Source organism: Hyperoodon ampullatus (genome assembly GCF_949752795.1).
Source record: "Hyperoodon ampullatus genome assembly, chromosome: 1".
Lineage (NCBI taxonomy): Eukaryota > Metazoa > Chordata > Mammalia > Artiodactyla > Ziphiidae > Hyperoodon > Hyperoodon ampullatus.
The window spans coordinates 165,895,224-165,913,329 of NC_136914.1; the positions used below are offsets into that span (position 1 = coordinate 165,895,224).

Consider the following 18,106-nt stretch of genomic DNA (forward strand, 5'->3'; position numbering starts at 1 on the left):
AGTGTCACGGCCTATGTACAATACATGGCTAGATTCACAGCTGTTTTCCCATCTTGACTATTTATCTTTGAATCCACAGTGGTACCTGGTGTAATGTGTCTGAAGTGGGAGTGTATGAATGACCAAGCTTAAAGCTTACACCTTTGAAAGTTACCAACTGTTTCTAACAAGACCAGCACTCTCTGAAATCTACCAGGAAGGAGCGCATTTCTTTTCCTTTTCAAACAATTCTAAACCAGAAACTAACTCATTTATATGAACAATAAACTCCATTAAATAAACTAATGTGCTCCCTCGATTAGAAGTAGCCAGCCAGACTGAACTGACACATAGTTCAAGTCTGTAAGTCAGATAAGGGTTGGAATGATGCTTGTTTTTGTACTATTATTATCTCCTTTTTATACAACAGAAAACTGAGGCTCTGAAGTAATTTTTTTCTAAGAGGCACCTGAGTACTATGCAAGTTATTTAAACTCTCTGAATCTTTTTCCTCATTTGTAAAATGAGGGTGATAAAAAATATACTCATTTCATACGCTGTTGTAAGGGATCTTCATTTTGATTGATAAGAAATCTGAAGGTCCAAGAGGTTTAGTAACTTGCAACAATCCTGCAGACAACACTTGGCCAGCTGATGACCTGGCTCTCAGCCTCTGGCCTCTGGTCTCCTCGCACGTGAGAAGCAGGTCTAAGGCTTTAAGCTTTTAAACACAATTTTAGAGAAGCCTGACCTTCAAGTTGGATGACAGCTATTTTGTGATGTTCTAGAACCCAAACTATCTTTTGGAATATTGTCTTAAATGTCCTCTACACACAATTATCTTTGTAAAATGCAACAATGTGCACTTAGGAGATTCTCACCTATGTTATGCAAATTCTCTTCAGGAGAAACAGTGACTTCAAGGCCTCCTTCTTCCTGGAAGGACACGGTCATGCTGCTACCATCTCCTGTTTTCTCAGCAGGCGCTGGAGTGCTCCACTTGCCACTGCGATCACTCCTGATAGTCAAGTCCTGCTTGCACTTAGGAGCTGAGAGAGCTACAGCATAGGCAGCGGGAAGGACTGTCATGTGAGAAGGAGCAACTTCTGATTCTTGGCCATTAATACATTCAGTGGTGGTTTTCAAGTCGCCCTCAGGCCCCTGCTGATCATCAGCTTTTTTAGCACCAGTATTTACAGCTGTCAAACAGAGCACCCTGATGGAGGAGTCCTCGGCTGCCTGCTCTGCTCCTCGAGGGTCGAGAGGCAAGTCCACACTAACCCCTGCCAGACACCTGCCTGGAGTGCTGTCCCCCGACGTCCCTGCCTCAGGGCTTTCATCTTCTCTCTGAACTTTGCCCACACAGTCCTTGCCAGACTTCTCTGTCTCTGGTGCACACCCAGCACCTGCAGAGAGCATGCTGACCGACACCCTGTCGTGCCCTTCCCTGGTGCCCACTGCCACCATGGGGCCCACTTCTTTTTCTCCTGTGGATGGCCCAGGATACTGACAGTTGTCCTCAGCAATTAGGCTGGGCAGAGGGGCCTCAGCCTTGCTCATCTTCGAGGCTGACAGGTCATCTTTTCCTTCAGGGCTGCCTGCAGTCAGCTGATTCTCTTTCTGCCTGTCTAGGCCAGTGGCGGCCAGCACACATTCGGCTGTGCTGGTGGAGATGATGGCGGCATCACTCAAGTCCTCTGTTCCCGCAATGGTGGGCTGATCTTCATCCTGTGGGATGGCACCCACCATGACTGCCTCACGTCCTTCCAAGGTGCTGGTGGAAATCATGGCGGTGTCACTCGTCTCCTCCGCTGGTGTGAGCAAGGGATGGACTTCCTCCTGAGGGACAGCACTGGACACTGGGCCCTCGCAGTCTTCTACTGAGCTTGTTGAGATGATGGCACTCCCATCTTTCTCTTCCATGCCGGGGATGGATCGCTCATGTTCCCTTCCCACAGCCACACCACAAATGGAGGCCTCACACTCTTCTGCGATGCTGGTGGAAATGAGGGCACACTCATCTTTCTCCTCCTTGCTGGTTGAAGCGAGGGGGCTCTCGACTTCCACAGGTGCGCTGGGCATAGGCACATCGAAGTCATCAGCACTCACCAAGACTGGCCCTTTAGTTCTTTCTTCAACTGCTACAACTGGCTGCTGACTCTCGGCACCTTGGATGGTTGTTGCACTGGAAATGGGCACCTCGAACTCCTCCCCTATGCTTGTGGAAATCATGGCACACTCGTCTTTCTCCTCGTTTCTAGCAGCCGGGAGTTGGCTCTCACCGCCTGACACCGCGCTGGGCATGGGGACCTCGAATTCTTCCAAGTTCACTCTGGGGCCTTCCACGCTTTCTTCAGTTCTCTGGGCACTTGAACGACCTTCTTCCATGTCTACCATCGTGTTTAGCTGCAGGGTGAAATCATTTGTTGTACTGGTAGAAATCATCAAGCCTTTGCCTTGACTTTTACCACTGGCTAAACAAGCTGGGTTGGTAATACTGACACTGGCTTTAGCAGCCACAAGGCCATCACAGTCTTCATTTTCCACAGAGGTGATGATACCTTCATCTGCTTTTTCACCTGGTGACGTGTGATGAGCCTTGTATTCTGGGACTGCACCGGATACAAGAGCCTCATAACTGCCCCCCACCAGGCCAGTGGAAATAGTGGTATCATCGACTTTTTCTTTTCTGGTGAGCTGACTGTCACTGTGATCTGAAGCCGCACTAGTCATGGGACCCTCGCAACCTTCACGAACTGGAGCCACTTCGCCCTTTCCTGCAGCTGCGCTGGTCACGCTGCTTTCCACAATCCCTTTGGCACTGGAGCAGATCTCTGCATCTTTAATGTCCTTCTTGGCACTGCTCATGCTATCAACATTACTCTCATTTGCATTCAGGACGGCAGCCCCGGCCTCGGCTTCCACATGCCCCACTGCAGTGCCAATCCGACCATCCCCTTCTTCTGCACTTTCACAAACGGACACCCCTTCACCTTCTTCTTCGATCCCTGTGCATGTTGATGCGTGCCCGATCTCATTGCCTCTTCCAGTACTGGTCACGACACCCTCCCCTTCGTCATCTTCCTCCTTCGCGCCTGTGCTGGTCACGATGTCTTCGTCATCGCACGGACCAGCAGCGACTAATGGTATGTTGGTGACGTCTTTGGCAACTGTGCTGTCCATTGCACTCTCTCCGTTTTCTTCTGATTCGGAACTTAGAGCAAAGCCTTCGCTGCTCTCTTCTGAACCTGTGCAACTTGCCGGCCCCTCCCCATCTTCCTCTGTTATCCCTGTGCTGGTGACTGCGCTTTCACCTTCTGGGCCGTCATTCACAGACCCGTCTCCCTCCTGGGTGGGACTGGCTCCCGCTGGCGTGTCATTATCTACTGGGACCTCAGGGGCCCCTGTAACCCTCTGCTCCTCCTGTGGCCCTGCACCAGCTACTGAGCACATGACGAAGCTATCACTTCTCTGTTCTGCTCCTGTACACGTCACAGTCCCCTCAGTTTCCTTCTTGGGGCCCATTCTCATCATATTTCTCCGGAATCCATCCACCTCTTCACTGCTTAGGGACCCCTCTCTGATTTCTGTGCCAGCACTTGTTACTGCTCCATCACTTTCAACCTCGCTAATAAAAGTAACAGCTCCCTCCATTAGTCCTGAGTCCCCACTTGAAGAACCATCACACTTCCCCTCGGAGCCTGCACTGGTCACAGCGTCATCCTTCTCTTCAGGTGCTGCGCTATTGATGTCGTCTTCGGTGGTCCCCGCGGGAGCTGTCACTGGGTCAGCCACTCTTTCTTCTGGCTCGGCCACAGCGCACTCACCACTTTCTCCTTCCTTGGTGCTTGTGAGGAAAGTTTCACTTTCAGCAAATCCTTCTGTGACGACGCCCCCACCTTCCTCTGCTGCAGCAAAGATGGTGCCTTCCCTGGCTTCCAGCCCGACGTGAAGAGAGTGCTTTCTGGAGTGCACACCCATCGTGAGGCCTTCATCCGCCTCGATGCTTGTGCAAGGCACGGCCACCCTGCCCTCTGCTGTCTCTGCAGACGTGGTTGTGGCATCCCCCGCCTTCACTGGGTTTAGGGGAACACCTCTGTCCTTCCCTTCAGTACTGGTGGCAGTGGAAGTCTTTTCTGCTCTACCAGACCTGGCTGTTGCAGTCTCAGCTTTCCGGCTCCTTTGGTGTAAAACAGAGGATGCAGTGTTGCTTTCAGCACTGGTGTCCACCTCACTGTTTTCATTCCTTCCGTCAGCAACAGTTGGCATGTTTTCTATTTCACCTGGGCCTCTACTGTGCTTAAGTCCAACAGTTTCAGCATCTTTCTCTGTACTCACACCTACCACCTGATCAACAGCAATGCCATCCTTTTGGCCATTTTCTACAGAAGCCTTAATTGTCTGCTTTGAACTCAAGTTACTTCCTTTCCCAGCCACGTCCACTGAGCCACCTTCTTCGATAACATTCTCATTTTCCATAGTCATGTCTGTTAACTCACTTCCAAGAGGCATGTTTACTTTTCCTTCTTTGCTGTGGAGTATAGTGGCCTGGGAACCTTCTGGAATGTGTCTTTTGTTATCCATGCTTGCTTTTGCTGGTTTGTCTACTGCGGAAACTGCATCGCCTTCTTTGCTGTTACTTGTCCTAGGGACTTCTGATTCCCTAACAGTCAAGCTCTGGTTAGGGATTTCAGAGTGGTCCACAAGCAAGGTGCTGGCTGTGCCACCTTCTGAAACAGTTCTTTTGTCAACTGAAGGAGTTACACCTGAATCATGAGATTGTTTCTGAGGCACAGCAGTCACAGAACTTAACGACAGGGAGGAGTCTACATTTGTGGAATGTTCAAGAGCAGTACCTCCTTGAGCAACACGTTCTTCAGTGGGTCTGGTGGTGTTTTTCAAATTCTTTTGTGCCCTGTCACTTTCTGACAGAGCATGAGGTAACAATCGATGACTCGTTTCAGAGTCTACATTCATTTCATGAGTTCCTTGTTGAGCAGGCTCTTTCTCCCCAGGATTCGGTTTGGACACAACACTTTGGAGATGCACTTTCTTGGTCAGGGTGCTTTTATGGTCAGCATGCTTTTCAGAATTACCAACAGTTCCTGTTCCACGTCCTGATTTACAGGCTGGCACTGCTGTTTTTGAATCTACTATGGAAGTTCGTACCTCATCCTTTAGAACTGTGGTGGTTTTTTGTTTTGTAATATTTTCTGAGTCAGTGTCTTGCTGAGAACTACTGCTTCTGATATTTTGGGTTTTGGGTACTTCCAATGCATTTTCCATGGCTGGCTCCAGATCAATTTCCATTGGCTCTTGTTCGGGCATCAAGGCAGGATCACCGCTTTTTTTGGGTCTCTGAAGGGAGGAACTACTGGGAGTGCCCAAAGGGTTTGCTGTTGGTTTTTCTTCTCCTTTGGTCATTTCTTGGGATAAGCTTCCTCTTCGATTTTCACACAACCTTCTGCTTAATTTCTTTTCCACGACTGAACTGTTTCCTCTGGGCTTTTCATGACTGCCGTCAACCTCCTTACCATCCTTGTCCTCTGATTTATTTTCTTCCTTCTTTTTCACATCCTTACTACTATGCTTTAAGCTCCTGCTTTTGTGCCCATCTGATAACTTTCTCTCAAGTCTGGCAGAGCTTGACTCTTTATCACCCTTGTGCTTCTCCTTTGCTAGTGGTAACTTCACTCTGTGGCTGGACTCTCTCTGTGCACCGTGTGTTGAAGAGGCAGTGCTCTCTGATGCAGGTTCCGTACCACTTTCCTCAGAAGGTCTGTCTTCAACTCTAGACTTCCGCAGCCTATCTGGGTCACTTTCTTCTGTGTTCTTCTCCTTATCTGGTTTTGAAGTGGTCACCTGTTTTGTGACATTTTCTTGTGATTCTGTTTCAACTGCTTTTAACTGTTTGCCTTGGCTTTTGGATTTAGACTTTAACACAAGTTTCTCTTCTAACAAGCTCTTGGTTCTTCGCTTCTCCTTGTGAACAACCTCTTCTGCTTTTAAATTACTATCTACATTAGTCGAGTCCGTATCACATTTATCCTCTGAGTAACTTTCACTTCTTCTCTGTAATGTGCTTCCATGTTGCTTGGAACTCAGAGAATCTTTCTGAATTTTAGAATCACTTGATCTTCTTGATTTGTGCTCTGCCTTAGTTTTGTCGGCTGACCCGTGTCTCTCTTTTCTGTTGTTTTCTTTACGAACATTCTCATCGGTTTTTATAATATATTCAGAAACTGGTTTACCATCTTTGCCCAAAATTGATAATTTCCTTTCATTCCTATGTTTACTTTTTCTTTCAGCTTTATCATCTGAAGAAAGCCTTGTTTGTTGGCTTGGCTTCTGAATATTTTCATCAACTTTCAAGCCTTTCTCAGAAGAGTGAAGCTCAGTCTCATCACCTGTTTTATGTGTACTGTCACCTTTATACTTATGTTTTGTAGACAGTTTGTCTTCTGACAAAGTTTTCTCTTTTTCAGGCTTGTCCTTGGAGGATTTTGTCTCTTTCTTAGGCAGGCTTCTCAAGTGTGGTGTTTCAGAATCATCCTTCTTTAGATGCTTTTCATTTTTAAGTGTGCATTTCTGTTTCTGGGGTTCTTCTGTGCCACTTTCTGACCGTTCCACTGGCCTCTTCCCATCTCTCATGTCAGTCTCTTCCTGCACTCCTTCCACCACAACAGGGGTTGAGGTCCGTCTTTTATGTTCCCTTTCTATTTTGGATTCATTTTTGTTTTCATCAGCTGAATGCAAAGACTCTGAAAGTCTCCGAGTAGGTTTACTTGGTTCACTCTTTGCATGAACGTGCTTCAAATCCTTTGAAGAAGATACTTTTTCCTTTTCACAATGCTGTAAGAAAATAAGTTAAAATATAAGAAATACTAACATTAATTTTTATATTCACATCTAACATTTGGGTGCATATAGTACGTTGAGTGCTGTCACATGTTACACCTTACTTATTTAACCTTTGCCAGCAGCCAGTAGATATTGTTAACTTCATTCTATGCATCGGGAACCTGAAACTCAGCATGATTCAATAACTTGACACCCAGCAACGAGTTCAGATGATTTCATTCTGAGTCTAGTACCCTTCCCACTACATCGCAGCATCTTTTTAGAGAGTAGTTCTTTTTCCTGAGATGCGTCCATGCATTTAGGAGGCCTTCTTAAACTCTAAGTTGCTAAAGCCTACTAATGCCCAGTGGTCATTAATAAATATAAGCTGAAAGAATGACAAAGTAATGTTATTTTTAGTCCAAAAGCTGAAAACCTAATGAAGGCAATTTAAAAATTTTGCAATGAAATAAAGGTTTCTTATATTTTAATTTAGAAACCCAAATTATTTATGGGAACTCCATGAATTTAGGTTACCTGTAAGACAAGCTATGTAGGAAGCTTCAAATGAACACAATAATTCACGGTAATAATAATGTTATATATGACATATGTATACATTGATGTATCCAAGGGAAGATACTGATAGACCAAAACATCCAAACTTTCCTCCCTACCCCACAGTACGGCACTGAGGGGATTAATGTTAATGACTAAGCACACTCTTAATAAAGACTCATGGACTAGCTATAATTATTCTTATTCAAATAATGGGCTGAAGTATTCAGAAAGCCCTCTGTGTCTCTGGGTCAATTTATCACTGCATCTTTTTACATTTTAACAACTACTAATATTGGGACCAACATCTTAAAAAAATACTTTAAAATTAAACTCCTCAAAGAAAGAACAGGGATTTCATCAACCTAATTTTACGGTAAGTTCTAACCAATGTGAATAAAATTTTATGAGATCATTTTTCACAGAAATTTCTCATAAAATAAAGTTAAATATTTAAAGATATGCCATTAGAAAATCAGGATATACTTATAAATATGCCTGTAATTTCTGGATAAAGACATCAAGAACATTTACTGGCTATGAATAAATAATTACTAAACCATTAGTGTTTCCCTTACAAGTGTTAAGATAGTTCAGCTACAGAGTTATAAATATGGCAGTATACATAAACATTTAAACCCAGTGAAAACAAGTTTATCTCAAGAAAATAAGGCAAAAAGGAGAAGAAATGTGTTTACTGAACATTTTGGGGGTAGTTTTATGTACATATTTTTACTATTTAAAATGATCACATCTTAGAAACAATGTAAGTGTTCAACTAAGAGGAAATGCTTAAATTATGGTATTCAATAGAATATTATACAATCAAATATTATAATTAGGAAGTTACAGCATACAATGGGTAAAGAGGGAACATTAAAAACACTTTGCAAGATTACATCTATCTACAAAATTATGAACATATGTTGATGAGAATGTAAGAGAATAAAACAGATAATCTATTTGTGGAGGGATTTTTCGCTTTTTTCCCTTTTGTTTTTCATTATTATTCCTGGCAATTTTCTCATTGCCAATATAGGAAATAAGAGGTGGGGAAGTTAGGGGAAGGGAAGGGAGTAGAAAAGTAGCTATTATCCAGATAAAAGATCATAAGAATCAACTTGCCAAAATGAGGACTTTAGGCCATAATAGGATGGGGGTGTTAGAATGCTGAATGTGATGGATTTTTTCAACTTGGAAAAAATCAGCTTGTATTCTAAGTTTTACTACAAAGGACTGAATGGCGTATATCTAACAAAAGAACAGTTAAAATGGGGTTTTATTAATTAAGACACACCTCACTTGTTTTGAGGGTTTCTTTGGAATCTTCTTCAGATTGCTGTTTCTTTTTAGAATTCTCGTCAACGTTCCTAGGTGGGGAAAAAAGTGAAATATGAAAGACAGAAGAGATATGGGAACATATGTATATGTGTAACTGATTCACTTTGTTATAAAGCAGAAACTAACACACCATTGTAAAGCAATTATACTCCAATGAAGATGTTAAAAAAAGAAAGTGAAATATGAACTTTGAATCAAATATCAGAATTTATCAGAAAGATTAAAAAAAACCTTAGCTTTTCTTTACTATAACATTTAATCTGTACATAGAGACTTGTGCATTTCAATTTAAATCCTATTCTTGGTCAACAGTGAAGAACTCAATCACAAATGTGACATGGAACACTCTTGGCCCTATAGGAAGTATTCTTGAAACAAAATTTCCTGAATGTTGCTTGAAGACGAATAGGATATGGGCTACAATTTCATTTTGAAAGTCTTATCTTCTGAATAAACAGGGTAGTTTTATTTATTCAGATCGACAGGAATGAGGTCTATAAGAAAAATGAGAGCTAACTCCTCCCACTGAGTTCTGCAAATGACTGATTCAGCTATCTTCAAGTTTAAGATAAATTTATATAACTGCATCATGATGGAACAGCAAAGTTATAGCCCATGGCTAGACAGCCACTCTCAATCTCTTCAGCTTTGTAATTCTTATAGAATTAACCATGATAATGCAGTGCTAAAAAAAATTTGGCTTGGACCTCTGGTTTATGGGGAGAAGTATGAGATTCTGGTGAATTGCCTGGAAAGACTGGAGAATGGAAACAGTCACTGTCAGTAAGAGGTAACTTGAATGTCCAGAACAGGGATACTTCCTGAGTACTTCTGGAGAGTCTATAAACTCTGAAACTCTAGGGACAACTGTGTGCTTATGCATGTGCATTTTTCTGGGCAAAGAGCCCAAAGCTTCCATCAGATTATCTAAAAAGTCTACCCGCCTCAAAAGATTAGTATACACTACTTTGAAATATTATAGATATTAATACAATGAATTATGATACTGAAAAGGAAACCCTAAGGTCTTTCATAAACATGGAATAACATACACATTAAAGGTCTCACTCGTTACTGTCATGTTCAAAGCCTCCCTTCTAATAGCATGCCAAGAGAATGTTACAGTGGGAATGTGGCCAGATAAAATATGTACCTGGAATCCTTTTTTCTCTTTTTGCTTAAGGCTACCTTTTTCTCTAAAACTTTCCGTTCTTTAAGGACTTCTTTACTTCGGGGGGCTTTGGGTTCCAAACTCTTTGTTGATGATTCTTCTAAGTCCACACTACTTTTGCCTGAGAAAGAAGCAATCAATAAACTGTATCTCACAACAGAGTTTTATAAACAGTGTAATATTTATTTTTCATTAAGATTTTCTAATCACTGTAAAAATGCAAAATGGCTTTAATATCTCTAAGCTGTGTTAGAATAAAAATAATTTTTTAGATGGAGAAGTCATATTTTTTATTTCAAATGCTCATATATGTACATCTGTGTATTTTATATCACACAAGATCAGTGTCCAGAGGAAGTTCAGTTTTGTTCAATGAAATATTTCAGATAAATGTTTGACATTTTCGTTAACATAAAGTATAGATGAATTTCATTATTATCACTGCAAGGCTTGAGGACTCACAGGTTAACAATAAATTTTCCAGTGATAATTCATTCCACCATCACTGGAGAATAAATTGCTAACATGTGAGGTGTATTATCTGGTATGTGATAGAATGTTTACTTTAGATACAGAAATATAATTTAAAAAGTGATGAAACACATTAGATTAAAAAGGAAATCTTCCATACCTTAAAATACGTAATTTAAAAAAGTGAAGTTTTATTGAGATATGATTATAAAATAAAATGATCAAAATTATATCTCATAAGTTACATTAATAGCTAGAAAATAATGGAGTATATAAGGTAGTTTAAAATATTAAAAGTTAACATCTCCCATACCTTGATTCTTAGCTTTTGAAGACTTTGTCTTTTCTGCTTTCTGTTTTCGTTTTTCCTCAAGTTTCTCTCTATTAATTTGCCTCCTTAAAAGCCTCTCTTCTTTTTCTTTAGCCTAAAACCACAAAATATTCATAATTATCCTGACAGATTTTCAGGCAAAAGCAAAAACACTTTGGGGAAAAAAGTACACTTGCCCTTCAGATGTTCTTACAAATTAATGGGCTCTGCAAAAGTGCATATTTACTACTATATACATATGTGCGTATGTGCGTGTGCATGTGTTTCAATCTGGACGCTACCAGAAGAATAAAAGAGAGAGAAGTTGGGGCTTCCCTGGTGGCGCAGTGGTTGAGAGTCCACCTGCCGATGCAGGGGACACGGGTTCGTGCCCCGGTCCGGGAAGATCCCGCAAGCCGCGGAGCGGCTGGGCCCGTGAGCCATGGCTGCTGGGCCTGCGCATCCGGAGCCTGAGCTCCACAACGGGAGAGGCCACAACAGTGAGAGGCCTGTGTACCACAAAAAAAAAAAAAAAAAAAAAAAAAAGAGAGAGAAGTTAAATTTTTCCACTACTCTTAAAGAATGCCATCAATTTAAAGGTATCATTTTGGGAAGTGGTGGCTTAATAAACTGCTATTTCAGTTAAAAGGATAGCTATAAAAATATCTATGAGCATCAAGTGTAGAGGTAGGTCTCCATAATTTTTTGATTTTCTCAAAAAAGAAAGCTGAAATACAGATTCAAGTGACAGGTTAGTCCTACAACAAATGTGACTTTCTGGTCATAATCTCAGGACCCAGGTTTTAGACATGGGACTTTCTGCAGTCATACTTTAAAGCCAGGGAAAATCCAGTCATTGTGTGTTACTCCACCATCTCTTTCCCACCCAGAACTCAAAGCCTCAAAGCACCAAACATCCTAAGCATAAGCGTAACTCCTTATCAACTAACCTCAAGAGATAAGCCACTATTAACATTTTGGGGCACTTCCTTCAAGTCATTTTTCATGTAGTAATATTTCCTCAATCTATGATGCACAATTTTTCATATTTTAATGTTTCTGAAATCGTAAGCCATCTTAAAACTGATGTACATATACAACAAGGAAGCAATTTTTTTCTCTAAAAACCTGTTAATAATAGCACATCTTAGAAGTATTTTCAAATGCAGGAAATATGTGGATGGACTGTGCTTCCCTCTTAATATTATGTTAATGGCTGACGTCATCTCTCTTTATGGCTAGATCCATATTTGAGTCAAACATTTCGACACTATGAAACACCTAGGTTGTTACCAGTTTTTCACTACCATTAATCATGATATGAACACCTCCATCATATGTTTATGTCTATTCTGCCTAGTTAAATGACAAGGTTCCTGAAAGTAGAACCTATATGTCACTGTTTCAAATGCTCACCAGTATCCTGTAAACAGACTAGTCAAGTTTGCCAACCTGACTTAATAGGTTAAAATAATAAGAGATCAAATCTGACTTACTATAGATTGCCGCCGTTGTTCTACAGTAAGCTCGTCATCAGAATCACTATAATACTTTGAATAAAGATATGGTTTGTGAACATAAGCATGCCGTATACTTTTTGCTTTTCCTTCACTGGGATCATTGGTTTGAGTTTTTGTTTTGTTCTGCTTGTTCTTTTCTTCGTCTGGAAGAAAGTCAATAGAAAGATCAGTGCTTCTGTCAATCAGCAATAAGATCAACATTATGCTTGATCAGCATCAAGAGGCAAAAGTAGTATCAATGTAGTTCGAGTGTATTTGTAGGTCTGACAGGAGAAATATCAGTATCTGAACATCCAGATATTGACATTTTTAAAGGCTATAATCAATTTATTTATTTATTATTTATTTTGGCTGCACCACATGTCATGTGGAACTTCCCCAACCAGTGATTGAATCTATGCCCCCTGCACCGGAAATGTGGAGTCTTAACCACTGGACCACCAGGTAAGTCCTCTTGACTTATTAATTTTTTCCTTTCTTTCAGCTTCTCACATATCAAAAAGGCAAAGAAAAATTAGGCCTTATAGTTATTTATGTTTCTTTGACAAAGTTAATCCTCATTTGTATGAAAATAGACTTGGTATGAATGCTTTACCGGTATTTAATTGAACAAATTCACCTGAAGCAACACTTTAAAGTAAACTTGAGATGTTAATGACAACCTGTGATCTTTCTTTTATGGAAGAGGGAAGAATCAATAATTGGCCCTACACCAAGTATATACTAAAACTCCTCTATCTGAAGAAGGAGGATAAGTTCCCCATGGCACAGCAAGAAGTAAAGAAGTGGTACTAAGTACTGCTTAGTACTCTCAAAAGAGCCATTTTCTTATTTTTTGGATCCCATATATAGAAAATCTAGTTCTGTCCAGGAAAAACCTTGAAAAGACCCAATAAAGGATCTAGAATTAAAATTCCCATTTGGCTAGAGAAAGTGGAGTTTCATCAGGATGACAGCATTCTTCCTACATGGTACTCAAATGATCTCATGATGATAATTATGAAGAGTGGAGATTGCTCCTAATTCAGTTTTTTAATGGATACTAAGAAAAGAATGAAAAATGGGAGATACAGAAAAATACATTTGTGGAATTAAAACCTTCTACTTTTTCCCTCTTATGGTTTTCTCTCTAGGTATTCTATCCAAGAGCCAGCAACAAAGTTACAAGATGCTAACTACAGGCAATTGCAAATAATATTCAATATTTTTGACTTTTCAAAAGGTCATAAACAATATTTAATCATGTGGTAAAGAGCAGCATAAGGTATTGATTGAAAGCCCAGACACAGGTTTGAAATGGCGTTGTGCTCACTAGTTATATCACCCTGGATGAGAGAGACACCTTGTCTTGGCAACTCTGTTTCCTCACCTGCACCTATACAATAGTGTAATAACTGAGCACAGTGCCTGGAACACACTAAGCACTTAATAAGGGTTGGCTGAAAAACAAACTATATAATAAAAGAGAGGTCTGGTCTTTCTCCTCCATTCTGGGAGGTAATCTCTAAGCATTTGGAATGCCATGACAGATAGGAGTGTTTTTATTTGCCTAGGGTCATGGGTCAAGCCAAATTGCCTAACAGTTGATTTAGGGTGGGAGCATTGGGTCATGGGATATCAGTTTGGCCTCCAGAGGGGCTGGAGGCTGAGGACAGACACATGGGCAGTCAACTAGGTGTATATGATGAAGCCCCAATAAAAACTTCAGACATCAAGACTCTAATGAGTTTCCCTGCTTGGCAACAATCTGTATACAGTGTCTGATGTCAATGCCAGGAAGGGCACTGTGTCCACAACACCGCAAGGAAAGGACAATGGGGAGACAGCAGAAGCAAGAAGAAGTACAATCCTGCAGCCTGTGGAACAGAATCCACAATCACAGAAAAGTATATGAAATGAAATGGTAAAGGTATCTATGTCCCAGGTAAAGGAAAAAGATAAAACCCCAGAAAAACAACTAAGTAAAGTGGAGACAGGCAACCTTCCGGAAAAAGAATTCAGGATAGTGATAGTGAAGATGATCCAGGATCTTGGAAAAACAATGGAGGCAAGGATCGAGAAGATGCAAGAAATGTTTAATAAAGACCTAGAAGAACTAAAGAAAAAACAAACAGATGAACGATATAATAACTGAAATGAAAAAGACCCCAGAAGGAATTAACAGCAGAATAAGTGAGGCAGAAGAACGGATAAGTGATCTCAAAGATAGAATGGTGGAAATCACTGCTGAAGAACAAAATAAAGAAAAAAGAATGAAAAGAAATGAAGACAGTCTAAGAGACCTCTGGGATAACATTAAATGCACCAACATTCGCATTATAGGGGTCCCAGAGGAAGAAGAGAGAGAGAAAGGACCTGAGAAAATATTTGAAGAGATAATTCCTAAAAACTTCCCTAACATGGGAAAGGAAACAGTCACCCAAGTCCAGGAAGTACAGAGAGTCCCAGTCAGGATAAACTCAAGGAGGAACATGCTGAGACACACAGTAATCAAATTGACAAAATTAAGGACAAAGAAAAAATATTAAAAGCAACAAGGAAAAAATGACAAACAACATACAAGGGAATCCCCATGAAGTTATCAGTTGATTTTTCAGCAGAAACTCTGCAGGCCAGAAGGGAGTGGCACAATACATTTAAAGCGATAAAAGGGAAGAAACTACAACTAAGAATACCCTACCCAGCAAGGGTCTCACTCAGATTTGACAGAGAAATCAAAAGCTTCACAGACAAGCAAAAGCTAAGAGAGTTCAGCACCACCAGACCAGCTTTGCAACAAATGCTAAAGGAACTTCTCTAGGCGGGGAAGACACCAGCAACTTAAAACAATCTTGTACATACACAGACTGCTATATCAAAACTGCACGGGAATAGCAAACCCAAAAACTACTACTACTACTACACACACACACACACACACACACACACACACACACACAGAGAAAAAGTAACCTGAACACAACACTAAGGATGGTCATCAAACCACAGAAGAGAACCAGAGAGGAAGGGAAGAAAAAAGACCTACAAAAACAAACCCCAAACAATTAAGAAAACGGCAACAGAAACTTACACATTGATAATTACCTTAAATGTAAATGGATTAAATGCTCCAACCGAAAGACATAGACTGGCTGAATAAATACAAAAACAAGACCCATATATATGCTGTCTATAACAGACCCACTTCAGACCTAGGGACACATACAGACTGAAAGTGAGGGGATGGAAAAAGGTATTCCATGCAAATAGAGATCAAAAGAATGCTGGAGTAGCAATACTCATATCAGACAAAATAGACTTTAAAATAAAGACTGTTATAAGAGACAAAGAAGGACACTACATAATGATAAAGGGATCAATCCTAGAAGAAGATATAACAATTATAAATATATACGCACTCAACATAGGAGCACATCAACATGTAAGGCAAATACTAACAGCCATAAAGGGAGAAATCGAGAGTAACACAATAAGAGTTGGGGACTTTAACACCCCACTCTCAGCAATGCACAGATCATCCAGACAGAAAGTTAATAAGGAAACACAGGCCTTAAATGATACATTAGACCAGATGGATTTAATTGATATTTATAGAGCATTCCATCTAAAATCAGCAGAATTCACATTCTTCTCATGCACACATGGAACATTCTCCAGGATTGACCACATGCTGGGCCTTAAAGTGAGCCTTGGTAAATTTAAGAAAACTGAAATCATATCAAGCATCTTTTCCAACCACAATGTTATGAAATTAGAAATAAACTAAAAGAAAAAAAAACTGTAAAAAACACAAACATATGGAGGCTACAAAACATGCTACTTAACAACCAATGGATCACTGAAGAAATCAAAGAGGAAATCAAAAAATACCTAGAGACAAATGAAAATGAAAGCAAAGATCCAAAACCTATGGGATGCAGCAAAGGCAGTTCTAAGAGGGAAGTTTATATCAATACAGTATTACCTCAGGAAAAAAGAAAAATCTCAAATAAACAACCTAACCTTACACCTAAAGCAACTAGAGAAAGAACAAGCAAAACTTAAAGTCAGTAGAAGGAAAGAAATTATAAAGACCAGAGCAGAAATAAATGAAATAGAGATGAAGAAAACAATAGCAAAGATCAATGAAACTGAAAGTTGGTTCTTTGAGAAGACAAACAAAATTGATAAACCATTAGTCAGACTCATCAAGAAAAAGAGGAAGAGGACTCAAATCAATAAAATTAGAAATGAAAAAGAAGTTACAACAGACACCGCAGAAATACAAAGCATCCTAAGAGACTACTACAAGCAACTGTATGCCAATAAAATGGACAATCTGGAAGAAATGGACAAATTCCTAGAAAGGTACAATCTCCCAAGACTGACCAGGAAGAAATAGGAAACATGAACAGACTGATCACAAGTACTCAAATTGAAACTGTGATTAAAAAACTCCCAACAAACAAAAGTCCAAGACCAGATGGCTTCACAGGTGAATTCTATGAAACATTTAGAAAAGAGCTAACACCTATCTTTCTGAAATTGTTCCAAAAAATTGCAGATGGAGGAAAACACCTAAACTCATTGTATGAGGCCACCATCACCCTGATACCAAAACCAGACAAAGATATCACAAAAAAAGAAAATTATAGGCCAATATCACTGATGAACATTGACACAAAAATCCTCAAAATACTAGCAATCTGAATCTAACAGTACATTAAAAGGATCATACACCATAATCAAGTAGGATTCCTCCCAGGAATACAAGGATTTTTTTATGTTTTTTAAATTTTTTTTAAATTTATTATTTTTTTTAAATTTATTTTTGCTGGGTTGGGTCTTCGTTTCTGTGTGAGGGCTTTCTCTAGTTGTGGCAAGCGGGGGCCACTCTTCATCACGGTGCATGGGCCTCTCACTATTGTGGCCTCTCTTGTTGCGGAGCACAGGCTCCAGACACACAGGCTCAGTAGTTGTGGCTCACAGGCCTAGTTGCTCCGCGGCACGTGGGATCCTCCCAGACCAGGGCTCAAACCCGAGTCCCCTGCATTAGCAGGCAGATTCTCAACCACTGCGCCACCAGGGAAGTCCCAGGATTTTTTTAATATCTGCAAATCAATCAATGTGATACAAGAACAAATTGAAGAGTAAAAACCATATGATCATCTTAATAGATGCAGAAAAAGCTTTTGACAAAATTCAACACCCATTTATGATAAAAAAACTCTCCAGAAAGTGGGCACAGATGGAACATACCTCAACATAATAAAAGCCATATACATAAACCTACAGTTAACATCATACTCAGCAGTGAAAAGCTAAAAGCATTTCCTCTAAGATCAGGAACAAGACAAGGATGTCCGCTTTCGCCACTTTTATTCAACGTAGTTTCGGAAGTCCTAGCGATGGCAATCAGAAAATAAATAAATAAAAGGAGTCCAAATTGGTAAAGAAGAAGTTAAACTGTCACTGTCTGCAGATGATATGATACTATATGTATAAAATCCTAAAGACGCTACCAGAAAACTACTAGAGCTCATCAATGAATTTGGTAAAGTCGCAGGCTACAAAATTAATACACAGAAATCTCTTGCATTTCTATACACTAACAACAAAAGGTCAGAAAGAGAAATTCAAGAAACAATCCCACTTAACATCACATCAAAAAGAATAATATATGCAGAAAAAACCTACTTAAGGAGACAAAAGACCTGTACTCTGAAAACTGTAAGACGCTGATGAAAGAAATCAAAGACGACACAAACAGATGGAAAGATATACCACATTCTTGGATCGGGAGAATCAATACTGTCAAAATGACTATACTCCCCAAGGCAATCTACAGATTCAATGCAATCCCTATCAAATTACCAATAGCATTTTTCACAGAACTAAAACAAACAATCTTAAAATATGTACGGAGACACAAGAGAC

At 40.2% G+C, this 18,106-nt stretch overlaps 1 protein-coding gene across 2 annotated transcripts in view; it reads right to left on the reverse strand.

Moving 5' to 3' along the window:
* The window catches only part of BOD1L1 (biorientation of chromosomes in cell division 1 like 1), a gene marked incomplete at both ends in the record, with an annotated part of 54,476 nt that overhangs the window by 22,236 nt on the left and 14,134 nt on the right, over positions 1-18,106 (reverse strand). For both annotated transcript variants that reach the window (XM_079707399.1, XM_079707398.1), the window contains 5 exons: positions 861-6,831; positions 8,675-8,747; positions 9,872-10,010; positions 10,674-10,785; positions 12,167-12,333. In XM_079707399.1, coding sequence (XP_079563525.1) covers positions 861-6,831; positions 8,675-8,747; positions 9,872-10,010; positions 10,674-10,785; positions 12,167-12,333 — 6,462 coding nt within the window. The remainder of the gene's footprint in view (positions 1-860; positions 6,832-8,674; positions 8,748-9,871; positions 10,011-10,673; positions 10,786-12,166; positions 12,334-18,106) is intronic.